General features: G+C 43.5%; 1 protein-coding gene across 4 annotated transcripts in view; it reads right to left on the reverse strand.

Annotated features, from left to right (window-relative positions):
* The window catches only part of SPECC1 (sperm antigen with calponin homology and coiled-coil domains 1), a 580,298-nt gene that overhangs the window by 470,906 nt on the left and 82,657 nt on the right, over positions 1 to 26,735 (reverse strand). The window contains exon 1 of one of the 4 annotated variants that reach the window (XM_077480311.1): positions 10,611 to 10,819. The exons of 1 other annotated variant lie outside the window; for it this stretch is intronic. In XM_077480311.1, the coding sequence (XP_077336437.1) occupies positions 10,611 to 10,643 (33 nt within the window). In that variant the 5' untranslated portion in view covers positions 10,644 to 10,819. Of the gene's footprint in view, positions 1 to 10,610; positions 10,829 to 26,735 lie in introns of those variants that run through there. 2 more of the 4 variants (XM_077480314.1, XM_077480315.1) reach the window with 2 other exon arrangements.

Here is a 26,735-nt window from a genome sequence, read left to right on the forward strand (position 1 = left end):
GACAAGTTCTCGGCTTTGTTTACTTCCACTGACTGGGCCTGCCAGTCATAGAGATGACTGGAGACCATCTGGTCACTGGAAATCTCTATGATCAAAGTACGGCGTCGGCAGATTCTTTCTCAGGCTCGCCAATCACACGGTCGAGCCGGGAGAAGCACTGGAAGGTGGCGGGAGGGGAGGGGTGTCACCTCCCGCCGCTTGTAAGAACGTTCAAGTGGCTGAGCTGCCGCTATGATTGTTCTTACGGTGCACAGAATCGCTGGCTGTAAAAGATGATATCTGAATGATGTCTGCATCTGCAGGCATCATTCAGTCATCCCCACTCAAAGTCAAATACGTCATATGACGTCCTTGGGCTGGAAGTGATTAAAGTGGTTGTAAATGTACAAGGTTTTTTACCTTCATGCATTCTATGCATTAAAGTAAAAAAAACTTCTGTGTGCAGCAGCCCCTCCAGCCCCCCAATACTTACCTGAGCCCTCTCTCAATCCAACAATGTCCGTGAGAGCCGTGCCTCTCTGGGGACTCGCACTTCTGATTGGTTTTTGGCAGCAGTGGGAGCCATTGGCTTCCTCTGCAGTCAATAACAGCTAGTGAGCCAATCAGGAGGGGGCCTGTGATTAGACACAAAGAGCCACGGCTCGGGAGCACCCCTTCTTGGGTGCCCCCAGAGCAAGCTGCTTGTTGTGAGGGCACCTGGCAGGAGGTCATGATCCCCAAAGCTGCCATCTTCACTCAGTCTTCCTGCCAGGTTCGTGGGTTTTCGGCCGGCAGCCTCTGATTGGTTTGTGCTGCAGCCAATCGCAGCACAGCTGGGGTTGAGCGGGCATGCTCTCTAACCTGGCACATGGATAACGTACAAGGTATATGATCTGGTGCAGAGCAGCCACCCTGCCACAGTGTATCTACAGTGGGCGGTCCACAGGCGATTGTGGTGCCTGTAGATAAAAATAAACTGTGCAGTTTAATAATACCCTTGATATAGGTGTAGGCCATTTTCATGCTTCTGAAGCCAGACTGAAAAACTCCCAGAGATGGCATCATACTGTCCTGCCCTGGTGCTAGGCTGTTGCTAAGACACTCCCAGCTATTTACTGCTCACTGCAATCATCATTGGAGCGAGCTCTCAAATGTTTGCATATGGATCCCTGTTCTTTGAAGTCCGACGCATGTCAGACTTCAAGTCGCAGGGCAAAGTCGGATCCAAAGTGGTACGACTGTTGTGTCGTACCAGTGTGAACCCGGCCTAAGGGCTCATTTACACTTGCTTCAGCTTCAACAAGGCTAAGACAGGCTTTGATAAAGCTCTCTGAACCCCAGTCAAAGCTCCTGTCACTAAATAAAATGTTTAGCTTACAGTCCTATTTACACCTTGCTTTTGCTTTGGCTTTGCTTCAAAAATTATACCCCATATAGCTTCAGTGGTGCTTCAAAACATCTTCAAAGCCATAGAAAATGGCAAAGCTTGCTTGAAGCCCCACTGAAACCCCATCGAAGCCTCATCGAAGCCCCACCGAAGCTCCACTGAAGCCCCACCAAAGCCCCACCGAAGCTCCACCAAAGCTCAAAGCAACCTATATATTTGTTAGATGTTCTCATCACACAGCACAACTTTACTAATTGCTGCTTACTGTTTTATTTACTTGCAAAATCCTACCTAGCATTCCCTATGTAGGGGGCTGGGGAGTTATGTTTAGCATAATTAACTCGCTCTGCACTGTGCTGGCAATTCTCCTTTTCGGTTGTAAACTAAATGCCTGTACTAACAAAGGGTAAAGATCTCAAGACTTGAGTGGTGGATTGTATGGTAATGTACTTAAACAAAAACTGCTCCTCGGTTTATCCCTCAACTGCACATTAAGGCCGGCCATACATGGTTCAAATCTTGGACGGTTCAGCAGGAACCAGCTTAAATTCGAACCATTAGTGGGCAGGCTGAACGTCAATCAATCAACTTGGGTCCAACTAGCCTCCCGGATTCGTTTGCGATTATCGCAAACGTCTGCTATAGTTGCTAGTGATAATCATTGTTTTCTCCCAGCAGGGACGGCTTCCCCCACTGGGAGAAGATAATTGCTGGTAGGAGGTCAGTGTTGATGGGGGAATCATGCAAATTTTAGGTTGCAGGAAAGAAATTTGCACCGTCTATGGCCTGTCTTAGTTTTCTAAACTACAATAGAAGCTACCTAGAGAGTCTGTGTATAATCCTTCTCCAAATAAGCAACTGCAAAGGTAACAAATGTGTTTTTTAATTGATTTTAGGTATGTATGTAATTAATTTTATACATGTATGTTTAGATTTAGATAACATGCAGTAGACATTGGTCAGAATTTGACTGCAAAAGTGCTAATACTCTTTTTTTTTGTTTTCAAGCGTTTTATTGAAAAAGATTCAACAGAAATACAAGGTATGAGTATCGGGAAATTCCCATGCAGAACCATACAAAAAAAAGGGAAAAAAGCAGTATTACATATCCATCGTTAAATACAGCAGATTAACATAGTGATAAACTACTACCGTAAACAAAATTACATGTAATCAATGGTGGGAGAGATATTCCAGCAATAATACTCTGCATGGATCTGGGACAAACTCATGGGTTTTAATTGTTGCATTCGCCTAAATCAGATGTATAATGAGCGTGAGATACAATATAAGAAAAAGAAAGTAGATACATAGAGTGAAAAAAGAACAAAAAAAGAACACAAGCACAAAACAAGCAGAAAATATAAAGAGAAAAAGAAGAAGAGTGGGAAGGAGAGACTAGCGTGGTCAGTGTGATAGTCGAAATATAAACCATGGATTCCATTTGGCCTCGTACAGAGGCATAGTGTCATGAAGAGTGTGGTAAATTTTCTCAGAATGCATTATAAGATCAACTCGAGACAAAACCTGCGCGAGTGGAAGCAAGGGGGACTTCCAGTTGAACGCAATTGACCATAGCATGGCCAGGCAGATCGAATGAATCAGCCTTCTCAGTGGTCTGGGAACATCTGGCAGAGATTGAAACAACAGGGTATGATGTGATGTTAAAGTGATATGGAAGCCTGCCAACTTATCAATTATATCAAAGAGAAGTTGCCATATAGGTAGTATCCGGTCACAGTCCCAGAAGATGTGTTTATACGAGCCTGGAAGGGGGCAGCCCCTAAAGCAACTGTCCGGAGCCTGTGGGAAGATTTTATGTATCCGAAGGGGAGTATAATACCACCTAGTGATCACTTTTATAGCAGTTTCCCTAACCGACAGGGATTTTGTGCATTGGCACATATTGCGCCAGGTCTCCACCCAGTCAATTGAGTCATTCAGATCCCCAAGTTCCTGTTCCCAGGAGGACCTATATTTCAGGTCATTTCCATCTGTCACCTCCTCAAGGCCCCGGTAGAGCAAAGAGATCAACCCTTTCTGTCTAGGAGCTGTATAACAGATCTCTTCAAAAGCAGTCGGGGGCGTTGAGTAGGGGCCTGGGTAATGATGAAGAAAGAAATGTCGAAGTTGCAAAAAATGGAGAAACTCTGTGTGGGGGATCTGAAATCTAACTTGTAGGTCCTGGAACGTGATGAAGTTTGAATCCACTATAAAGTCCTTAAGGGATATAAGACCCAACTCTATCCAAAGACGGAAAGCATTTAAGTGGTTGTGTGCAGTCAGGAACCTGGAGTCCCCCAAAAAGGAGGCACCACCAGGAGCCCGAGACACCAAACCATATACGTGCTTATATCTATGCCAAAGGAGCATGCCATCCGAGACAATCATATTCCCATAAGACTTAGTGTGGTTGGCCAAGGGAGGGATCCACATCATACCCGGTAGAAACAGAGGCTTTACAGATTCTTGTTCAAATTGTACCCATGGGACTCTGGAATCCCTGATATTCCATTGAGCCTGTTGCGAGAATCTGCTGGCCACATAGTACAGCCATATCTGTGGGACCCCCAATCCCCCTTTTTTAGAAGAGCGGTACAATATAGCTTTGGAAAATCTAGGGGGTTTATCTTGCCAAACAAAGCGAAGGAGGAAGGCTTGTACATCATTAAGATAAGACTTTGATAATCTAATAGGGAGAGAACGAAAAAAATATAAAAGCCTAGGAAGCACAACCATCTTTAGGGCGGTAATCCTACCCAGGAAGGATATATGAAGTTTGGACCACATCTTCAGGGTCATTTTAAGTTTTTTGACAAGGGGTGGGTAGTTGGACGTGAATAATTTATTATAATGATCTGGGAGTGCTATTCCCAAGTAGGATAGATAAGAGTCCGGCCAGTGGAAGGGAAAGGACTGTTTGAGGTGTAATAGATCTATCGGGGGGATACCTATAGGAAGGGCAGATGATTTAGCCATATTGATGGTTAACCCCGATATCTCTGCAAATTTTGAAAGGGAGGCAAATAGATTAGGAAGGGAGAGCAGTGGGTTCGTTAGGAACATGAGGACGTCATCCGCATACATACAAAACTTATATGACAAGGGGCCTTTGGTGTAACCAGAGATATCAGGGTTATTCAGAATAGCTATTGCTAGGGGTTCTAGGGCAAGGGCAAAAATTAATGGGGAAAGGGGACAACCCTGTCTTGTGCCCCTACCTACATTGAAGAAATCCGAGCAACAGCCAGGGATTTTAATTCTGGTCATGGGATTCTTATAGAGGGTGTGGAAGGAATGCAAAAATTCCCCACCAAAACCCATTTTTTGCAAAACGGAGGTAAGGTAGGGCCAGGCAACACTACCAAAAGCCTTTTGGATGTCCAGACTAAGTAAAAGTAAGTTACGGGAGTTAGAGTTGGCATCTTGGATGATATCCGTGGCCAAACGAATGTTGTCTGTTATCAGTCTATGGGGAATAAATCCGGATTGGAATGGGGAGATAAGACAGGGAATAAATTTAGCCAATCTGTCTGCCAGGATCCTACTGAAAATTTTGAGGTCATTATTCATAACTGATATGGGCCTGTAATTTTGTGGGAGGGAATGATTTTTGTCGGGTTTAGGTATCAAAGACATGTTTGCTAGCAACATCTCTTCTGGGAAACTGCCGCCACGCATCACCCAATTAAACAGGCAGGCAAGTCTAGGTGCTAAATGAGATGCAAATTTCTTGTAATAAACTGCCGCAAACCCATCTGGGCCAGGGGTTGAGCCTAATTTAAGGGATTTAATGACGTTCTAAACTTCGGTTGTGGAAACAGGTGAATTAAGTTGTTCAGACTGTGACTGAGATAGGGTGGGAAGGGGTACCGTGTCTAACCAGGAATCCACTGCCCGGGCTTCAATGTCTGCATTGGGGGCTAACAGGGAAGAATAGAAATTTCTAAAGATGTCTAAGACCTCTTTCGGGTGGGATGTAAGTTGTCCCTCTCTGTTGTTCAACTTATAGATATGAGGAGGGCGGGAAAGGCGGTTAAGTTTTCGTGCGAAGGGTGAGGATGCTGAATTGTCTAAGAGGATGTGTTTAGCCCTTGCCCATCTAAAAGACTTCTCTACCTTGTTGGACAACAAGGAGTCCAACTCTAGCCGTCTGCTGTCTATTTCCCGTCTAGTAGATTCTAAATGCAAGGAGGCCGTATTCCTGTAAAGTTGGTCTAATTCTCGCGTGAGAGTCAGGATTCTACCATTGGTCAGCTTATTGTGTATAGTTGAGATCTCAATAATCTTCCCTCTGAGGACTGCTTTATGAGCCACCCATAACACTGAGGGTAATATATCAGGTTGAGCATTAATGTTAAAATAGTCTTCAATGGCCTCTTCAATAGTTGGTATAAAAGAGGGATCAGACAGCAGGGCTTCATTAAGCCTCCAGGAGTGCGGGGTAGGGGCCAATTTGATAAATGTGGTGGAAAAGGAGGTGGGGTGATGGTCAGACCAAACGCAGGGGTGAATGACCGCTTTGGTTGAGTTGGCCAGTATAATGGGTGAGGTAAAGATGTAGTCCAACCTCGCCGAGCTATTATGGGGGCGGGAGTAAAATGTGAATTCTTTGATACCCACATTATGGGCTCTCCAGGTATCAGAGAGTTGAAACTCTGTTAGATTGCCGTTTAGGGATTTGGGGAAGGCCTTGGATAAAGATGTGTGAGAAGAGCGATCTAGGGTGGGATTCGCAACCAGGTTGAAGTCCCCACCTATGATTAAATGGGAGGATTGGAATGAGGAGAGCTTTTCAAAAAATTGCTTAAAGAAGGTAGCTGGTGCATCGTTAGGTGCATATACACTAGCAATAGTCAATTCTCTATTACACACTACCCCTTGGATGATAACATATCTACTCTCTGCGTCTTTATATACACGTTTAATGTCCATAGGAAAGGAAGAGTGCAAGAAGATGGCAGCCCCCCTGGACTTGGAGGAATAAAGGGAGTAAATCGCTTGGGGATAATTCCTATGAAAAAATGTAGGGTGGGATTTACGAGCAAAGTAGGTTTCTTGGAGGAGGAGAATTTTGGCATCTAATGTCTTATAAAAGTCAAAGGCCTTCCTCCTCTTATTAGGGGAGTTAAACCCTTGAACATTATGAGATATGCACGTGATTACCATTGGTAGGATCTAGGGTGAGGTTAGCTAAGGAAACCCCAGTCCTGGGGTAGAATAACGGATACAAGGGGGTGGGGTGAAAAGCCCAAATAAGGTTACCAGGGGCACTGCCATCCACCCCGTCCGATAATATCTGAAAACCACCTCCCTCCAGTGAACCAAAATAGAGATACAAACATACATATTCAGTCAGTGTTATCTGAGAAGTATCTACCATCGCTAGTTGAGGGTAATAGAAAAAAAAGAGAGAAAAATAAAAACAAAAAACAAAAACAAGAACAGGTCGAAAAAAGTCAAAGTACTTGAACATATCCAGAAAATTGAACGTACCCAGGCTTAGCCTGTTCAAAAAGGGGTAGGGTCAGGTAACTAGGAAAAGGAAAAAAAAAAGAAAAAAGGTGAACTGTCCAATTACCTGATAACCCCAAAACGGGAAAAATAAAGTACACCGAGACAACAGGGTCTCGAACCCAGCTCAGAACTGATGTAAAAACACAAAGAGTTCCACAAAAAAAGAAAATAACAGGAAATTTGCTGGGTGGGGGAAGCAGGCAGCAGCTCAAACCCATGACAGACCAACAGAGAGGCCCTTCCGGAACAATGTGTAGAGTAGGGAGCATACCGTCATGGTGGCAATAAAGTTCAAGTGGTAGGCGGGTAGCCAGGGTTAGAAAGACAGGGAAGGAAACCAAAAGGAAACGGTTCCGACTAACGTGGGCTGTCAGCGTTGTGGTCCCCAATTCCATAACAAATTATTCTTCTGTCTCTCCGCGAGGGTGGAGTTTGCCAAATAGGAGCTGGTCTGGGGGTAGAGGGTGGTCTGTGAAGATCCGCAGCATTTAAGAGACCCAGCTTGACAAGGAGCTCTTGGCCCTCCTGGAGCGTAGTGACAGAATAGGTGCTGCCATTGTGAGGTACCACTAGCTTAAAGGGGAACCCCCATCTGTATCGAATCCGGGCCGATTGCAGGGCAGAAGTAACATCTTTAAGGTTCCTCCTTCTCTCCAAAGTGGCTGGGGAAATATCCGGGAAGATTTGAATTTGAGCATCATCCAAAAGAATGCGCTGTTTGTTTCTTGCTGCACGCAATATGTCCTCTTTAACCAGAAAGTCTTTCATGCACAAGACAATATCCCGTGGAGGTTTGTCTGCAGGAGGCTTCGGACGGAGGGCTCGGTGTATCCGATCGCATGTAAAGGAGGACGATTCGTGGTCCGGCAGGAGAGATTTAAAGAGACGGATAACAGTGGGTATCAGGTCTGTCTCCGATTCCGGGATCCCTCTGAGACGGAAGTTATTGCGTCTATTCCTGTTATCGAGCTCCTCGATTTGCGACTGCATAGTTAGAACCGTTGAAGCGAGGGTTTCATGTTCCCTGCTGAGATCATTATGTGCCAGCGCAAGTTCGTCGTGTTTGCTTTCCAGCCTGTCCGTCCTGGAACCCAGGGCCGCAATCTCCTGTGACAAGGCCTGCGAGGTCTTGTGCAGCTCCGTTTGAAACTTGGACGCCAGCCTGTCATACATAGCTTCCAGGCTGGCGTCAAGATCCGCTTTTGAGAGAGAGTTATTGTCTCCTACCTGGGGCCGGAGCGAAGGAGAGCCTGTGGAGACTTGTGGTGAGGCGAGCGGGGAGGAAGCGATACCGCACCGCTCCGCGCCATCTTGGGCCATCACGTTGCTGTCCCTCGTGCGCAGGAGATAGTGAGTTAAGGTATGCTGGCTCCCGCTACGAGATTTCTTCTTCTTCGCCGGCATGCACCGTGTTTAGGGGACCTGGAGGGTGTAGGTCGTGAGGTGCCAAACTGAATATAATCCCTCCAGGGCGCTGATAAAGTTCCGGGCGAGACGGAGCTATTCCTTCAGGCCGCCATCACGTTCAGCGCCGCGCATGCGCCCGCTAATACTCTTTAAAGAAGAACTGCAGCTCTGCAGCTCTCATTTTCCCTCTTATGACTCATCCACCCTCCCTTCTTGGCAAACTCTCACAAGAATGATAGAGAGAGAGAGCTGTGCATGATGTTATAAGCCTAGGCTTTTTAGCAGACAAGAAACAGGAAGTGGGCTGTATAATGTATTAACTGGCATAAAAAAAATGTTTTACTATCCAAAGTTAAAACAACAAGGACAGAAGATTTAATAGATGGAAAGATGAAAAAATGACTGAAGTTCCGTTTTAACCACTATATATATAATACCAGTCATATGACGTCCGCAGGAGGGATTTTGCATTGTTGGCGGGCGTCATATAACATCCCTGGCTTCCCGGCCGTCTGGGGGGCATGCCCGCCGTGTCACTCGGGAGCCAATGCACGTGCCCAGCGGCTGCAATGTCCGCCGGGCTCCCGGAATTGCCAGCAACAGAGCCGGTCCTGTCAGGAGAGAGGAGGCCGATCGTGTGTTCCCAGTACAGAGGAACACCGATTGGTCTTCTCCCCTTGTGAGTCCCCTCCCCCTACATTTAAAATCACTCCCTAGGTAACACATTTAACCCCTTGATCGGCCCCTGGTGTTCCCTGACAGTGACATTTATACAGTAAACAGTGAATTTTTATAGCACTGATCGCTGTATAAATGTGAATGATCCCAAAATAATGTCAAAAGAGTCCGATATGTCTGCCACAATGTCACAGTCATGATAAAAATCGCAGATCGCCGCCATTACTAGTAAAAAAAAAATATATAATAATAAAAATGCTATCAATCTATCCCCTATTTTGTAGACGCTATAATTTTGCCCAAACCAATCAATATACGCTTATTGCAATTTTTTTTTACCAAAACTATGTAGAAGAATACATATCGGCCTAAGCTGAGGAAAAAAATATTATTTTTTTAAATTGGGATATTTATTATAGCAAAAAGTAAAATATATTATGTTTTTTTTTTAAACTTGTCGCTCTTCTTCTGTTTATAGCGCAAGAAATAAAAACCGCAGAGGTGATCAAATACCACCAAAAGAAAGCGCTATTTGTGGGGGGAAATAATGATAAAAATTCATCTGCGTGCAGTGTTGCATGACCGGGCCATTGTCATTCAAAATGTGACAGCGCTGACTGAAAATTGGCCTGGGCAGGAAGGGGGTGAAAATGCCCTGTGTTGAAGTGGTTAAGTACACTTTTTTAGGTCCTAGTGGAAAATAGTATTTTACTTTAATGTATTATTACAAAAAGAGACACAGAAATAAAAAAAAAATATTTCCTCACCATCAGTCCTTCCCTGCCTATGAGCAGTGTTTGCTCAGCCTTTTCCCTTTCTACTACCAAAACAGCAAAGACAAATCATTGTGTTTCATTTCCACACAAGTAAACCGAATGGTAAAACACAAAGAAACTAACCTAGTGCAATGATACAAATATCAATATAATATTACGATAATATTATAATTAATAATAAAGTATTAATATAATATTAAACAATACAGCTGCTGTGTATAACAACCAATCAAAACTCAGTTCTCATTTTTTCTAGTATAGTTTAAATCAAAGCTAAACTCGGATTTGCTGTATTCCCTTTTTTTTGCTTTTTTTTGTTTTGTCTTTATCTCTCACACTGCATTTGTTAGCATCAAGCATCAAATTATAGAAATGCCAAGTGATGAGATCCCACGTTTCTTTCTGAAACTATGAGAATGGATGCAGAAATACACAAAACAGTTGTAAATGTGTCAAAAAAATAAATAAATAAATAAAAGAAAAAAAAAAAAAAAACAGAATGCATCCATCATTGTATGACACTAAAAAAAAACAATGGGAACTGCATCAAATCTCCTCTGAATATTTTGCTCAATATAGTTCTTGAACAAGATCCCTAAACCAAAGCGAAATCTGTCATCTGTCCTACCAGGAAAAAAAATCTGACGTGACACATGGACTGGTAGATGACTTATTAATTACCATTTAAATATGAAGTTATTTTTAGGCACTCGGGGCATGAAGGAAGAGTTTGTCCTCCGCCACATCTGCCGAATAAAAACCTTTCATCCATCTACTTCCAAAAGTCGTAGAATTAGCAATCCCTGGCCAGTGAACGTAGCTATAGGAAGGGTTCAGCATAGGGGAAAAGAGGTTTAAATACTTACAGATCCGAGTTGAGGGATATTCGCTTTTCTCATAATGGAAGCGCTCTTTTCTTTTTGGTGTCAGCATGTGTATATAGCAGACTGAGTAATTCAGTGTTTTCTGTTCTTCCTTCAGAGGAAAACCACAGTTCACGAAGAAGCAGGCTGCTTGAGCAATGATTCACATACGGAAGCAAGCTGGCTTCTCTAGTTCTGGCACCGAAAGGCGTACACAGGCTATACAGGAAAAATAGATGTATTTTCGCTACTCTGCGTTTACTCAGTTTGAGACCTTGTATGCCACTTTACTGTATCTGCCTGCCTATGTGAAATGATTGTGAAAGGCGACACGCGTGGCTAAGGCTGTCACATGATACAAATGTTTTTGATGCAGCGGTTGCACAATCTTGCTGTGTATGGGGCACACAAATGAGAACTCCAACAAAGTAACCTCTGCTAGGTACTTTAATCAGGTATTTTAAAAATCAGCTCTTTTCAATCTATTCATGAAAATGCAATATATTAGAGAGAACAAAATGGGCAGACCTTACATTTAGTAATTGATCTTTTGTATGGGGCGATTGATAGAAATGGTGTACACTTTGTTCTCATTTGGGGCACATATGAGTGCATCGAGAACCTCACAGGAGGCCAGCGTCAGCTCCACACAACAGGAGGGTTAGCAAGATTTGTACAATTCTCTGTTCAGTGCAGATCAACCAAGATAAGCCAGCACTGTAAACTTTCGGCTTATAGGCAGTAATGGGGAAGTCACCTTAACCGCACTGTAAATGGATGTGCATGTTGTGAGAGGAGTGATCTACCAATGGTCAATGCACCATATTCTGAGTGATCGCCCCAGGAATCACATGACTGAGGGACCTGCAGAATGCAGAGGCTCCGGTTAGCTATAAAACATGAAACACTTGACCCCCCCCCCTTCAAAATGACCAGATGGCACATTTTATTTGGAGTCGAATGGCAGGAGCAGCCTTTTATTACAAACCATTAAATACAACATTTACAAGAAAACAAGTTTAATGCATATAATACAGTCAACGCATAACAACTAAACCAACCTCAGCTTATGCCCAGTCTAAGGTTTTTGAAGGCCTATATACCCCGATTTTACCATTGTATTGTTAGGAAGAGACACCTATACCTCAGATGGGCCCAACCCACAATTTTCCACTATTATTCAATACCCTGATGTTACCATCGTATTGTTAGGAAGAGACACCCATACCTCAGATGGGCCCAACCCACAATTTTCCACCATTATTTAATACCCCGATGTTACTACCGTATTGTTAGGAAGGAACACCCATACCCCAGATGGGCCCAACCCACAAGGGGATGACTGCAAGTTATCTGCCATAGGAGGAACAACCAGCAACTAGCAGGATATCAGGAAAACCCTACGAGAAACCCAGCTGCAACACATGAGCTGCCTCCCTGTTAGGTTAACGCTTTAAGAAAGGTGCCACCTTTTTGTGGCGCCTTTCTTTCACGTGGACAGCACGTGAGACCCTCCACACCCTGAACAGTCATTATAGAAACAGCACGCTGTGCTAAACTTGCAAGATCCCGCAATTCATTGCAAACATAATCCCCTGCAATTTGTGTCAGGTTATGAAGAGGCTGCCACACCCTTGGCCTCACCCTGAAAGGGAGGGACCGAACTCCATGGCGATGACATAAGTTTCATCCAGAGATTGATGTTTTTGTGGTCCCACTGAAAGGAAGGCTGGACTGCCTTCCGCTGATGAAATTGCTTGCCATAGCGAAATCAAGCAACCGCACCATAAACTCGTTAGGCTTCGTCGATAAGAGTCCAGATAATAGAAAAAAGGGAGGCGCAATCCTCAGATGCCTTTTCCCCATGACACTAACTAAAACTGTATATGCCTGCAACCAGTTTGAGAACGTACGGGGAAACAACCGATACCACCGACATTCATCTGGTTTAACTTTAAAGTTAAATTTCTCCAATGGCAACAAAGAAAAACTTCCACATACTCACCCTTCCATATACGCTCCTTCACTTCTGGTTTTAGATGCAAACCCAAAGGCCCTTTAAAACACACATACATTTACATATATTTTTGCAGCATTTGCCAGATGTACCCTATCAACACCAGTCTATGGATAGTGTAGGACCCACTAATCATGGGGTACTTTGTCGCAGTAAGTGTGCTTAAGCACCATATAGCAATATGGTGTGACCAAATCCCCATAATTTTTTGATAATGTTTTTTTAAAATGTCTAGGTGTTTTAAAAAAAGCCTTGCTGGAGGTAAATGTTAGTTTTGCATGTGTGCGCTGTAATATTTTTATTCTATCAACACCAGTGACTCTTTTGTCAGCAGCTTTGGCGTTCAAAGCCTTACCGACCGTAGTTACCGCAGACGCCGCCAGCTGTTGCCCAGAGGAATTTGACGGTCCTGCACCTGCACCAAGAGGGCAAGCTGAGGTCTCAGATGGAACCCTGACCACAATGGAGGTAGCAGCTTGTGCTGCGGACCACGCAGCTACCGGAGAGGAAGAAGTCCCAGACGTCACCCCAGCTTCACAGTGAGAAAACTGTCTGATACTGTGATGAGCTCCGACTGAGCTCTGATACAACCTCCCTCCTCTCTACCCACTACAGGACACACCATCTGCCTTGAACTCTTCAATCTGCTAAGCAGAATGCATCATTCTAAATCACCCCACCAATACTTTGCCTCTTCTGCAGGCCCCAGTCATGCTGGCCCTTTTCCGAGTTTCACTTAGCTCCAGGCCATATACTGCATTGAGAGGCTCTCTCTCATTCAAAATCCATGCATGCGCAGTATGCTTTTCTGTAGCTGCAGCACTGAGCTAAGCCACTGCAGCTTCAAAGGGAGGGAGGGCGTACTGCGCATGCACATGGCAACCGTAGGTATGGTGCAGCTGTTCTCAACCAGAGTTCCAAGGAGCCCCAGGATTCCTCTAGAAGTTGGTAGGTGTTCCTTGAGCTTTGGTTGACTGACCTCCCATTCTATGGTGCTTGCATAGTTCTGGAACAAATGCCACTTGGCAAAGCCAGCTGCATAACACCGGTAATGCTTTTAGCTGTGTGTAAGGTGTGCATTCCGACTGCCACTGTATAGAGGTACAGGAGGGCATTCTTCTCAGTGGCCACAAATGTAAGGGGCATTTTCCCATTTTACTGGTTTTAGCAAGGGCTCCCCCCTAGGCCTAAAAATTATTTTAAGGGTTCTTCTGGGGTAAAAATTTTTGGAAAGGCTGGTATTGTGAGTCCTAGCTTTTAGGCAGGACAAGGCCAATCGCTTGCAATGGCAGTTTTTCAGCAAGCCTTCAGGTATGGCATTTAAACTAAACAAAACTTTTATAAACTGCCCAATGTTTTTATTAACCTACTTAGGCCTCTTTATTGCACAGTCAATTTTTTCATAAAGTAACCAAGCCTTTAAGACTCTTGCAAATGGCAAAAATAACTCCATGTTGGTAGCCATGTAGCAGGTGCAATGTTTTCTATGGGACAATGCACAAAGTTGCGTAAAAGATCAGTAATGTAGCGATGAGTGCAGAGCTATAAAATAAAAATAGAAAATGTTGCGTTTGAGTGCAGTAATTTACACGCATTCACATGTATGCAGTATAAATGGCAACACTGGCAGCTAGAAGAGTATATGAGTATATATATGCAAAGTCTTTACAGAACATAGCTTGTGTTTTTTATTCAGGGTCTTTCTGCCACCAAGATCTTCCAAATAAACATCATAGTAAGAGCCCTTACAGTATAACTAAAGGCAAGCCACTTCCGTTGGAAAAAAAAAATAGCAAATAAAAAAAAAAAAAAAAGCGTATACAATTGCGACACAAGTCATATTGTAAGTAAAGGTTATTAAAAATGACCTTTCCTTTTCAATCTGCAACACTGAATTTTCTGTAAAATACAATGCAATATGGCTACCTGGAGGTGCTGTACACAGAATGTGTACAGACTGCCCCCCAGAAACATCATTTCCTGCTTCTGTGATTGGTTCACTGATTTTCCCAGAAGTCTACACTAAGATATAAGTCAGAATTCAGGCGTCCCCTGCAACAAAAAAATAAATTTTTGGTGTAATACTCCCAATAGGAAATCACATCTAAAGGAATGCAGACCCTGCAATTTTCCTCATTAGAGGCCCGCAGGTGCAGCAGCTGATTAATAATTATGAAACCAATCCCATTAGACTCACTAAGCACAGGGGCACAGAGAAACACATAAGGATTTCTTCAGAATAACAAAAGGACGCCTCTTATGGATGATGGTTCTTTTTTCAATTACAATGGTTAACATCACTAAGGATGCGAGTATTGCCCTACTAAATAAATCCATTGATAATATTCCATGACATACACAGACCTTAATTTACTTTATATTTCTAGCTGCTAAGATTGCTATAGCAACAGCGTGGAAAAGCCCTGTCATAGATATTGCAATAGTTAAACAAGAACTCACATGGATCATGTTAAATGAAACAATTGTGAGTGTCCTACGTGATAAACAATCCATCTTTGATAAAATATGGTCCCCTTGGCTAGCTTATCTGCAGGTCCTGGATGCATGAATCTGGCTGTTTGAATAGGCTGATGTAGGATCCTCGGACAGACCCACTTTCCTTTTCCTCTTCTGATTTCCATTTCTTATTTCTCCCATAGGCTTCTTGATTTCGGCCAGCCTTGGCTTCATGCTCTCTTAACCCAAATTCTATCCCCCCCCCCACACTTTTTATTTTTCTCTATTTATTTATTTTTATTTCTTATTCAAGATAGTGATGTCTTGGGTCCCCTCTTGTGGGATTGTAATAATACTTGGTGACGAGTGATCCTTAGTGGCCTGTGGTCTCCGGGGTTGGGCTTCTCAACATGGGGGGCCTACTCCCAGAGATTGAGCTTTATGGCAGTCTTGACCTTGAATTCATGGGTTTATTGACCCACATTATGACTTTTATTAGTTGGTGACTAGGTGCTCATTTGTGAGTTTAAAGAAGACATCACTCAATTTGAGAGATTCTGTAACCTTTTTTTCCCCACCTATGTACCATCTCTTTCTGTTTATACAGAGCATGCAAGGATTGTTTGCTGCTCTGCGCAATGTTCATATTACTTTTATTCTTTAAAAAATGTAAATAAAAAAAAGGAAGCAATCTGCAACAAAGTTTGTTAAAATCCCTGTGATGTACATAGATCCACCCAGAGGGGGATGTTGTTTTCTCAACCGTTCTCTACCCCATTGGAAAAAAAAAGTTTTGGCTTAATATACAGTTTAAAATGGGACTTTTTAAAAAAAAAGAAAATGCTGGCACGTAGGCTTGTAAATGCAGTAGAGACTCTTCTGCAATAAAACGTTCCTGCCTGCCAGCAATGTCTTTTAATTGTAGACTGAGCCATGCAGGTACAGCTCAGTGTATATGCTTAGTATGCCTTAGGTGCTGGAAAAAATAAAATAACATTAAAGTTTTATTTTTTTCCTTTAACCGCTTGCCGACCAGCCGCCGCAGTTATACTGTGGCAGGTTGGCTCGGCTGCATGAATCACCATAGCGGTACAGCGGACCCTTTAATGGCAATAGTAGGCACATCGCCTGAGCCAATGCACGTGGCTGGCGGACATTACCCACCAGCGCTCCTGGCTCCTTCTGCTTGGCGAGTGCCCCCATAGGTAGCTACTTCCTATGGGGGCACTTGTGTGAGCTGCCTTGTCTGCGTCCATTGACATAGACAGGGTGGCTCAACTCCGCCCCCCGTCACAGAATTTAAATAACAGCAATGGGAGCCAATGGCTCCCACTGCTATCAATCTGTGCATTGAGGAGGGACAGAGACGGGAGAGCTACTGCTCTCAGGCACATCATTAGATTGAGATTAGGCTCAGGTAGATAAAGGGGGGCTGGGGGGACACCTGCATCACAGAAGGTTTTTTACTCTTATGCATATAATGCATTAAAGCAGAGTTCCACCCAAAAGTGGAACTTCTGTTGCGTTGTACTCCTTCCCCCCTAAGGTGCCACATTTGGCACCTTTCGGGGGGGGGAGGGGGCAGGATACCTGTCTTTCACAGGGAGCCTCAGCCGTGGGTATTGACATCACCGCCCGGCTCTCTCCTCCTCCCTCCTCCTTCCCTGGCCGCTGGGCCAGTAGGAGGGAGGAGCGGAGCCTCGCGCAGTAAGGCTTCACTGCCGGGTTTCCTTACTCGCAATAGAGGCAGCATGCACCTGACAGCTGATGGAAACATCACCTGCGGTGCCGACATCGCTAGACTCCTGGACAGGTAAGTGTCCAATTATTAAAAGTCAGCAGCTGCAGTATGCAGCCCTAAGGCTTTATAACCACCTTAACTCCTGTGCACATGCATGGAAGTTACATCATCCTTAGCCAGTCAGTCAAGATTGGTGAAGTTATCAAACCCAAGCGAGCATATCAGCGATGGAGGAACATGGGAAAATGCAGGCGTCTCAGCTCTTTAGGGTCCCTTTGACACAGTAAAAGGCTCTGCATATTGCGACATGTCAGAAACTGAGTCATGCAAACATGTAAGGATACTAAGAGAATTTCAGGGTCCTGAAACATAAGACCACCAATAAAAAAAGAGATAGTCAGAAGGTATACTAAGTCCCACTGTGTCCCAGCAAGCATATTCTATACCAGAAGTAGATATACAGTATAATACTATATTCAACATTATATTTTATTTCATTTTCACATTTCAGTTTTCTAGGTGATTAATGCCAAGTATATTAAATATTTTTTCATGCATATCTTAAGACACAGGCAAGTGAACAAAGGATCATTTTCTCAAATGTCACATTTACATGCCAAATAAATTTGAATATAGGAGATGTTTGGGGATACAGTATGTCAAAGCGATGTGTGGTCATAAAGAGAGAACATTTTAAAGTAGTGATAAGTTGTGTCCTCTGATTGGTTGATATCATGCATAGAAGGCTTGGGCTTTGTCAGCGGTGACGAGTACACTGTTGTCATGTACAGTAGTCTCATGCACTGTCATGTATAGAAGTGAAAGCTTATATCGGATGACTATGCTACAGGCTACTATGGTAACACTTTGACACCTGTCATTTTGTGCAATATTTCCATACAGGCTCCATGCTTTTTTTTATCCAGGAAAGATGGAAATTACGGCTGTCTTTGGGTTTTTAGCTTGTGATGCAAAGCAGGAAAGCATATGGTTTGCTGTGGAAACCTGCTGCTGAGTTCCAGCTGCCTGGGAAAGCTGTGACCAGATCGCACAGCTGGGAGAATCATCAGTACGGCCCGCTGGGGTGACAGGGAACAGCCAGTCGGGGACTTAACCCTTTAACAGGTGGAACTGATAATATGTACCCACCTGCAATATGACCATAAAACCCATACGTTTACACAAGTGATCCCTTCTCTTAGCTACTTAGAGATTTAAAGTGATACTAAACAGAGAAGTGTTAATTGCCAGCATTCATTCACATAAATCACATTTATCATGACATTGTACTTTTTTTTAAAAGTACCTTTTTGATGCAGCGCTGTTAAGTGGTCACATGATCTTTCTCTTTTCATTAGCATCTGCATTGAAAGATCATTGGTAGGGGCTTCTATTACTCGTGTATGCTCTCTACAGTGTGAGTCTGTGTCTGGGTAGCCCTGATTAGTCAAAGATGACTGACACTAGCTTTTAGATGCCCGACACTGGCTTTTATTTTGTTCAGACGGCATCTACATCCAAGGATCTTTTTTTTTTTTACTTTACAGGTAGGTATTAGCATAGATAGCGTTAGCATTAGCTATATTAAATACTGATTTAAATTAGCGTTTTTGTGCATTTCTTAGTGAATGTACTCAATTAGCATACTATATTCCACCCCACAATGTTTGGCAATAGGAGGACATGGAGGAGGAGGGAAGTATCATTTACCAGGGTGTACATGCCCACAGGTGTGGCTCTATAGTCATGTGGGTGGCACAGATAAGAAAAAAAAGAGGAAATTAAGAGCTTAGAAGGGAACTGAAATTTAGCATGCTCCGTAGAGGACACCAGCGGGTCTACAAAATTTTCATAGTCTGAGTTTAATCCCTTACGGACTGCCCGCCGTCATTATACACTGCTACCTTGACATTAAATACCGTTGTTATGGCAGCAGCTAAGGAAAAAAAAAACACCCACTGATCCAGGTGAGACCAGGAAGCCTAATGATCCAGTAGGTACTCGCCTCGGCTCGCCTCCACACACAATGAATTTAGAAGAAATGGCCGCACACCACTGTAGATCAAAACCCTTTTTCATTTGGACATCCCAAAAACGACAGGAATCAGAATGCTAGGTAGACGCGTTTCGCACACTTCACGTGCGCTTAATCGACTAAGCTAAACTAGCTGCCATAACCCCGGTATTTTTAAAAACAGCCGGCGGTCCTCTTTCAGATAAAAGTGTTCTTAGCGGCTTATTTGCCATGAGATCACTTTTATCGGGGGGCGGGAGAGGGCACCCTGCTGTGCTCCGGTCATCTCTGTAGCATACCGTGTCGTCGGTAGCAGCAGAGACGATCGCGTCCTTTCTCCTCAGTGCCTGGATGCCAAGTGAGGTAAAGATGGCCCCCGCTCGGCTCCATAGCAATGTCAAACGTCACTTCTGCCCAATGCTCTTAAAGGGGACATATTTTTTTTTCCTTTTGTGTTTTATTGCATTTTTGGTCTTTTTGACCCCAGATCTCATATTTAAGAGTCCTGTCATACTTTTTTTTTCTATTACAAGGGATGTTTACATTCCTTATAATAGAAATAAAAGTGACCCAAACACTTTTTTTTTTAAAAGGACAGTGTAAAAGAAAAAAAAAAGTATAATAAAAAAGGAAAAAAAAAATGTAAATGTAAATTGCCCCGTCCCGCCAAGCTCGCTTGCAGAAACACATACGTAAGTCGCCCCCCAAATGAAAACGGTGTTCAAACCACACATGTGAAGTGTCGCTGCAATCATTAGAGCAAGAGCAATAATTCTAGCGCTAGACCTCTTCTGTAACTCTAAACATGTAACCTGTAGACATTTTTAAACGTCACCTATGGAAATTTTTAAGGGTAAAAGTATGTCGCCATTCCACGAGCAGGCGCAATTTTGAAGAGTGACATGTTGGGTATCAGTTTACTTGGCGCAACATTATCTCTCAGAATATAAAAAAAGCTAGCTTTACTGTTGTCTTATTTTTTAAGTCAAAAGTGTATTTTTTCCAAACAAAGTATGCTTGTAAGACCGCTGTGCAAATACATAAAGTATTTTATTCTCTATAGTGTTAGAAAAAAAAAAAAAAAAAAAAAAATATATATATATATATATATATATATATATATAATGTTTGGGGGTTCTAAGTAACTTTCTAGCAAAAAACAATTATTTTAACTTGTAAACACAGAGTCTGAAAAATAGGCCCAGTCCTTAAGTGGTTAAAGGAGAAGTATGGGTTTGAGGTTTTATCCCCAAATTATACTTACCTTAGGTGGATGCAGCCTCGGTCTGAGACAACCATCAGTCCAGGCACCTGGCGGATCCAAACTTCCAGAGTTGGGATGACGCGGTGCCTGGGCTGATCTGTGTGACGTCAGCAGAGAGTGGACTTCAGAATGCTCTCTGCTGAAAATGGGTCACAAAAGTGCAAAACGAACTGTACGAGGTCAGGTTGGACTTCTGCTTTAATCACAGTGATTGTAAAGTCTCGTTTTTTTTCCCTATACTATACTTACCTGCTCTGTTGCAGTGGATTTGCACAGAGCAGTCCGGATCCTCCTCTGCTTGGGTCCCTCTTCTGTGCTGCTGGCCCCTCCCTCATGTTCAGTGCCCGCAGAGCAAACTGCTTGGCACCTGAGCTGACTCACAGCATCCTGTGTCCATTCAGAAACAAAGCCCCGACCCGGCCCCACCCCCTCTCTCCCCTGATTGGCTAGCTGACTTTGATTGACAGCAGCAGGTGCCAATGGCGCCACAGTTGTGTATCATCCAATCAGGAAGGAGAATCTCAGTCAGCTGAGACACTTGTGGACATCGCTGGACAAAGAGGGACCTCTGTTAGTGGGGCTGAGGGGGGATGCTTCACTCAGAAAGCTTTTTATCTTAATGCATAGCCTTAAGAGAAAAAAAAACCTTCTGCCTTTACAACCCCTTTAAGTACTTGACAATTATCTTATTAGCAGGGCATTGATTTCAGTGCTCTGCAATTAAAGTGATCTCAAACAATTGTTCTATGATTGCAGCATACACTTTAATTTTATAACATCAGCATTGTAATAACAATAAAAACAATACTTATTTATGACATATAATACAATATCCACAACTGGATTCCCTGCATGCTTTGCAATTTCTCCTCTGAAGTTTACCCTTTTCTAATGACTACATATCCCATGATACCTTGCTGTTCACAAGCAGTGATTCCTGTACTGACTCCACCTCCCAAAACTCCTCCTCTCAGCACCTCTTTAGTTCAGAAGGAGGGCTCTGTGAAATGTTTGACACAGCAGTTCCTACTCACAGGGCATAGTGAATATTACTTTAAGGCTGGGTTCACACCGCAGCACGGAGTAGCTCACAGCAGGGGCCGGTGCGTCCCTATTAACCGTTTCAGGTCCAATATCGTTCCCAATTTTTGGCTGAATTCAGAGCTCAAACAGACCAGAAGTCGCACAGGACTCTTGTGGAATTCGCACCAGAGCCGCTCCGGAGATGTGTGAACCGGCTCCATAGAGAGTCGGTCACAATCTCCTGACATGCGAATTGGATGCGGGGAAACTCACACCCAATTCACAATAGTGTGAACCCTGCCTTACTATTACTTTTCTGGAGACAACCGAACATTTGGGATTTTCTTTACTTTCACTTTCGATAATGGTAAACGGGACAAAAAGGGAGAGTGAATCTCCCTACGGGGGCAAAGACAGCGATAAAAACCTAATAGGTATTTTAATCCATCTACACTCTATCCAAAACTAAAAAAAAAAAAAAAAAAAAAAGTTTTGCGTTTAGTTTACCTTTTGGCAACCAATCAGCTTTTATCTTCGTCTTGTTCGGTTAACCTCTGAAATAAAAGCAGGAAGCTGAATGGTTGCCACAAACAGCTGCTCCAGATTCTGGCTGCTCCAGTTTTGATAGATTCCCCTTTTTTTGTGAATGGGTGGGTTCACAGAATACAAAGCATTCTGTGATTGGACAAAGGGGGGGAGGAGAGCAGACAAAGCTGTGTGAAAAACCACAAGCCTCCTGTTGGAGTGCTGAAATCTAGCAATAACATTGTCATCAGCACTCAGTAAAAAAAAAAGAAGTGTAACTAGTAAAGAACAGACAGCGATCCAGAAGGTGGCTTACACCTCCTGAGAATTAAAGAGGAGCCCCCCACCAAAAAATTAAAAGTCAGCAGCTACAAATACTGTAGCTGCTGACTTTTACTATTAGGGCACTTATCTATCCAGAGATACCATGGTGCCCTCACCCAAGCTGATTCTTGAATCATCTCTCGGGTGCTGGCACCGCCATCTTGGGTAAGGCAAACCGGCAGTGAAGACTTGCGGTTTCACAATTGGTTTCCTACTGCGCACATCGAATCATGCTATGCTTTCTGAATGAGCTGGCTGCACTGAGGGCTGAACTTCTGGCTGAGTTCACCACGCTCTCGCGACCCCTGTCACATCATCAGTTGTCACCGATCCGGGGTTGTACGAGAGGCCTTCCCTCTGGCATGCATAGTAAAGGCCTCTCGTACAGCCCTGGCTCGGAGACCAATGATGTTCAGGCAGTGTGCGCTAGAGTGCGGTGAGGTATGGGTGCCTGTGTAATCTACCACTGATGCAGTGGGTGCGGCCACCAGGATGGACCAGATAGCTAGAACAGCAGATGTCAGTAAGAACATGAGGCCCCGGGCTGGTGCACAGCAGGTAGCAGTAGGCAGAAGCTGGTAGCTGGTGCAGGGAGAGTGGTGGGCCACAGTAGAGGAAGCCCCAGCAGGAGCCAGGCAGGTGCATGCAGGGCAGATGAGAGACTAGGTGCGTGGTCAGACAAGCCAATTTGACAACAGATGGTCAGATCCAGGCATAGATGGCAGGCAAGGAATAGTCAAGGTACACAACACAAAATCAGGCATATGGGCAGAAGGCAGAGACAAAGCCCAGATACAGGTCAGAATTAGGGTTCAAGCAAAATCAAGAGCAAGCCAGGTCAAGCACAAAAGGATCAGATTCGGGAACACGATTACAGCTGCAGATAGGAATGGACTAGTGCAGCTGCTGCCCTTATATAGGCAATTTGACGCCAGCGTTAATGATGAATGTGTGCGCGCATGTGCATAGGTGTTCACATCTGCACGCGATTATTTGTGAGCGTACGCATATTCGCTCGCATGTGCCTGGCGAGACAGGCACCTGCAGTACCATGCCTGCGCACGAGCATTCAAATCTGCCTTGAAGTTTCAGCTGAGCTATAGCCAGGATGTCCCTGACACTTACCAAGAAGTGCACTGGTATTTTTAATGAGGAATTTCAGACAAAAGGGTACAGAGTACTGCTTAGGCACAATTAGCAATTCTATATATTCCCATTAACTCAGCAAATCTCGACTTTTTGAGTTCAGGTCCACATTTACTAGTACAGTATACAATATAAGCAAATGTTTAATTTGACAATTACATGGTTTTGTGATGGGACCCTTCTTACTGGGCAATTTCAGATGGGCCTTGAATTTGTAGTTCATGTAGGAAAGACAGGCTCTATTGATCCCTGTGAATAAATGAAGCTGTCATACACACAGAGTATATAAGAACTCTTCTGGTCACTTGCGTGCACAGGCACACATTCATGTGCATTTCTGACCTCTGATGTCAGTTGGTCCATTGACTTGCTCTGTGGATGAATGATAGCTGTGTTCACCCGCATTGACAAATACAGCCTGTCACTGCTGTAAGTGTGGGGTGATGAGCTGTGTCTGTGAGGTTGTGTCTCATCTCCCGTGTGAATAAGATACAATTTTTAACAAGTTAGGTCTAGGGGATCATTCACACTTGTTTCCATGCTGATGTACTTTTTTGGTGTTTAACCACTGTACATACCATCTAAACACTCCTAATGTGCAACCGACCAAAAAATACACTTGCCATAGGGTTCAGGTGTGCTTTGTCTATATGCATAATGGGGTCCCATTAAAAAATGAATGTGGACACACAGGCACCACGTGTTGTTGTATCGCACATTAATGCACAGGAGAACACAGGAGAACACGTGAACTAGAACACATGTGGACAACTGCAACGTTCTTGGCTAACAATCACCAACATAGGGGTTTTGAGGTTAATATATATGCTGCCATTGCTGACGTTCTACAAATGTTACTTGCCTGGCTATCTATACATTTGCTTTAGACCCCTTTCACACGGGTGATCAGGTCTGTCTCAGTTTTTCAGGTGGACCTGATCAGAAGGTCCATGCATTCCTATGGAAAGGTGGGTGTAAATGGACTGGTGTCTTTTTGTTTATTACACCCATCTACCTCCTGGTCTGATCCTGTCTGTTAAAAAAAAACATAAGGGGATATGTCCTCTTCCATTTAGGTGGATCAGATCAGAGGGTAGTCAGTTGTAAATGGACAGCTGAGTCAGTTTACTACTGGCTGCCCATAGAGCAGAGCGGGCTCTGTCTGTGTCCGCTCTGCAGAAACTGAGCGGACACATATGTGTCATCTGCTCACTTTGCTCCTATCAGCAGGGGATCTTTGAGCTGATCCCCTGCTGACTGGAGCAGAATTTGCCCGGGTGAAAGGGGCCTTTTGGCCCATTTTAGTATTGAAGCAAGTCACAGCCAAGAAAGCTATCATTGTGGGAACCTTATAAACATTATAGTTGTATTTATGTACATGCTGTATTAAAGAAACAAATGTGTTTAATATGTTTTCTTATTCTATAATGTCACAATGAGTATATATTAAAATCACACAGACATTGTAAAAGTAAAGTTATACAGTAATGCAGTATAAAAACACAAAAGCTTCAATGGTCTTTAGCATCATAAATTCCTGAGTACCAGCACAAATTCATAAAGACTATTGGAGGTATACAAAGATGAACTTTTCAGCCAAAGTACATAAGCAGAGCTAGAATAGATCTACGATACAAATCCTAAATAATACTATTTTACTTACCGACCATAAATCAAACTGGGCTCTGCATATTCAAAATCATACTATTAAGCAAATTACAATGTCAAAATTACATATTTTGTTTTAATTTATATTTCCAGCTTACTAAAAAGATGACCTGGAAGGTCACAGTCTAACTAAACAACATTCCTTGGGGAGAAAACTGTGAGCTTTAGGCCCATCTGGCAAACATGCATTTATTGTACTAAGACTGCCTTCAACTTTAACCACTTAAAGCATAACACCACAAAAAAATTGTATTCTCCCATGCAGGCTCTGCCCCCACTGCTCGTTTTGTCTAGGGTGGCAAGGAAATGCTGTATTTACCTGGTCCTTCGGTCCTCCAGAAAACCGCTCTCACCGGCGGTTTACTGTTCTTGCCGTCCTCACGTCCAGAGCTGGTCTAAGGGCGTGATGATGTCAGGAACAATCCATTCACAAGACCGCTAGCGTGCAGTGGGGCAGGAGTGGGAGAGACCAGTCTTGTACTCGGAGGATCGGAGGATTAGGTAAGTATATCTAAGCTCTGAAATCCCCTAGACAAAAACACTCCAGAAGATTAGTCTTCATGACCAGAGCATTTTTTTGGTGTTCAGCTCTGCACCACTTTAACTTGCAATTTACCGAAAAGACTGAATACTTTGAAAAAAAAAACTATCGTTTTTAGTTTCCGCTATAAAACATATCCAATAAATTTTTTTATATTTTCTTCATAATTTCTTCATAAATTTGAGCTATATATATATATATATATATATATATATATATATATATATACGGGCCAGCACAGTGGTGTAGTGGCTAGCACTTTCACCTAGCACTAAAAAGGGTCACTGGTTCAACACCCCATCTGCCTGGTGCCTGCATGTTCCTGGATGGGCTTCCTCCCACACCCTAAAGACATGCTGGTAGGCAAATTGGCCCTAGTATGTATGAATGTGTGTTAGGAACCCTAGGTTGTAAGCTCCTTGAGGGCAGGGACTGATGTGAAAGTACAATGTATATGTAAACCGCTGCATAACTTGACGGTGCTGTATAAGTACCTGAAATAAATATATACTGGAATTTTAATTAAATTATTATTATTTTTTTATAATAGTAATGGCGGTAATTAGCAACTTCTAGTGGGACTGATAGTGCGGCAGGCAATCTGACACTAATACAGTGTGCTAATATTTTACACTGTCACTGTACTAATGGCACTGGGTGGGAAGGGATTAACATCTAGGGGCAATCAAGGGGTTAAGTGTGTGCCTAACAATGTGTAATGTGTGCTGCTTTTACTAACAGATGTTGTATTTTCTCCCTGCTTTTTAGGGAGAAAAAAAGAGCCACAATTCTTCTACTTGTACAGAGCTCTGTGTTTTTAGTAAATACAGGGCTCTGTACTGTGATTTACTATGCTGATCAGTAGGTACTGGCCATAAATCATTGGCCGGAACCGGCTGATCGACTTGTGCTGTACCGAATCCCAGCACAGATGGGGTCGTGGGCACGCACCACCTACCCCGAAATGCCGGATCATGTACATGTACGTGATCCGACACACAGTGGCCACCCTGTAGAAGTATTTTTGCTATGGGGAAGTCCACTAGTGGTTAAGATAACTGTCTTAGTGTTGGTTCACACTTATGCACTGCGAATTTGGTGCACTGCGAATTTGGTGCAATGTCACATGGTGCAAATTTGCATAGCATTAATATAAAGTGAATCTTCACCTGAAAATTAACATTTTCATGCTTCTCCTTCTGTCCGTGGAAATCATTTTTTTTTCTTTTGGGGGTATCCATTCCTATTTCCTCATTCCTTGTCTAGGAGTGGATGACTTCACCTCAGACTGCCCATACCACCCCCTGCACCCCTAACTGCTGCCCCCATCCACAGCCTCCTGCCATTATGTCACATATTCTAGGAGGCTGCAGGAAGTCACAGTTGGCTCCCAAATTCAAGATAGAAG

Source organism: Lithobates pipiens, unplaced genomic scaffold, assembly GCF_037356315.1.
Source record: "Lithobates pipiens isolate NorthernLeopardFrog02 unplaced genomic scaffold, aLitPip1_a1.2 Scaffold_16, whole genome shotgun sequence".
NCBI classification, from domain to species: Eukaryota; Metazoa; Chordata; class Amphibia; order Anura; family Ranidae; genus Lithobates; species Lithobates pipiens.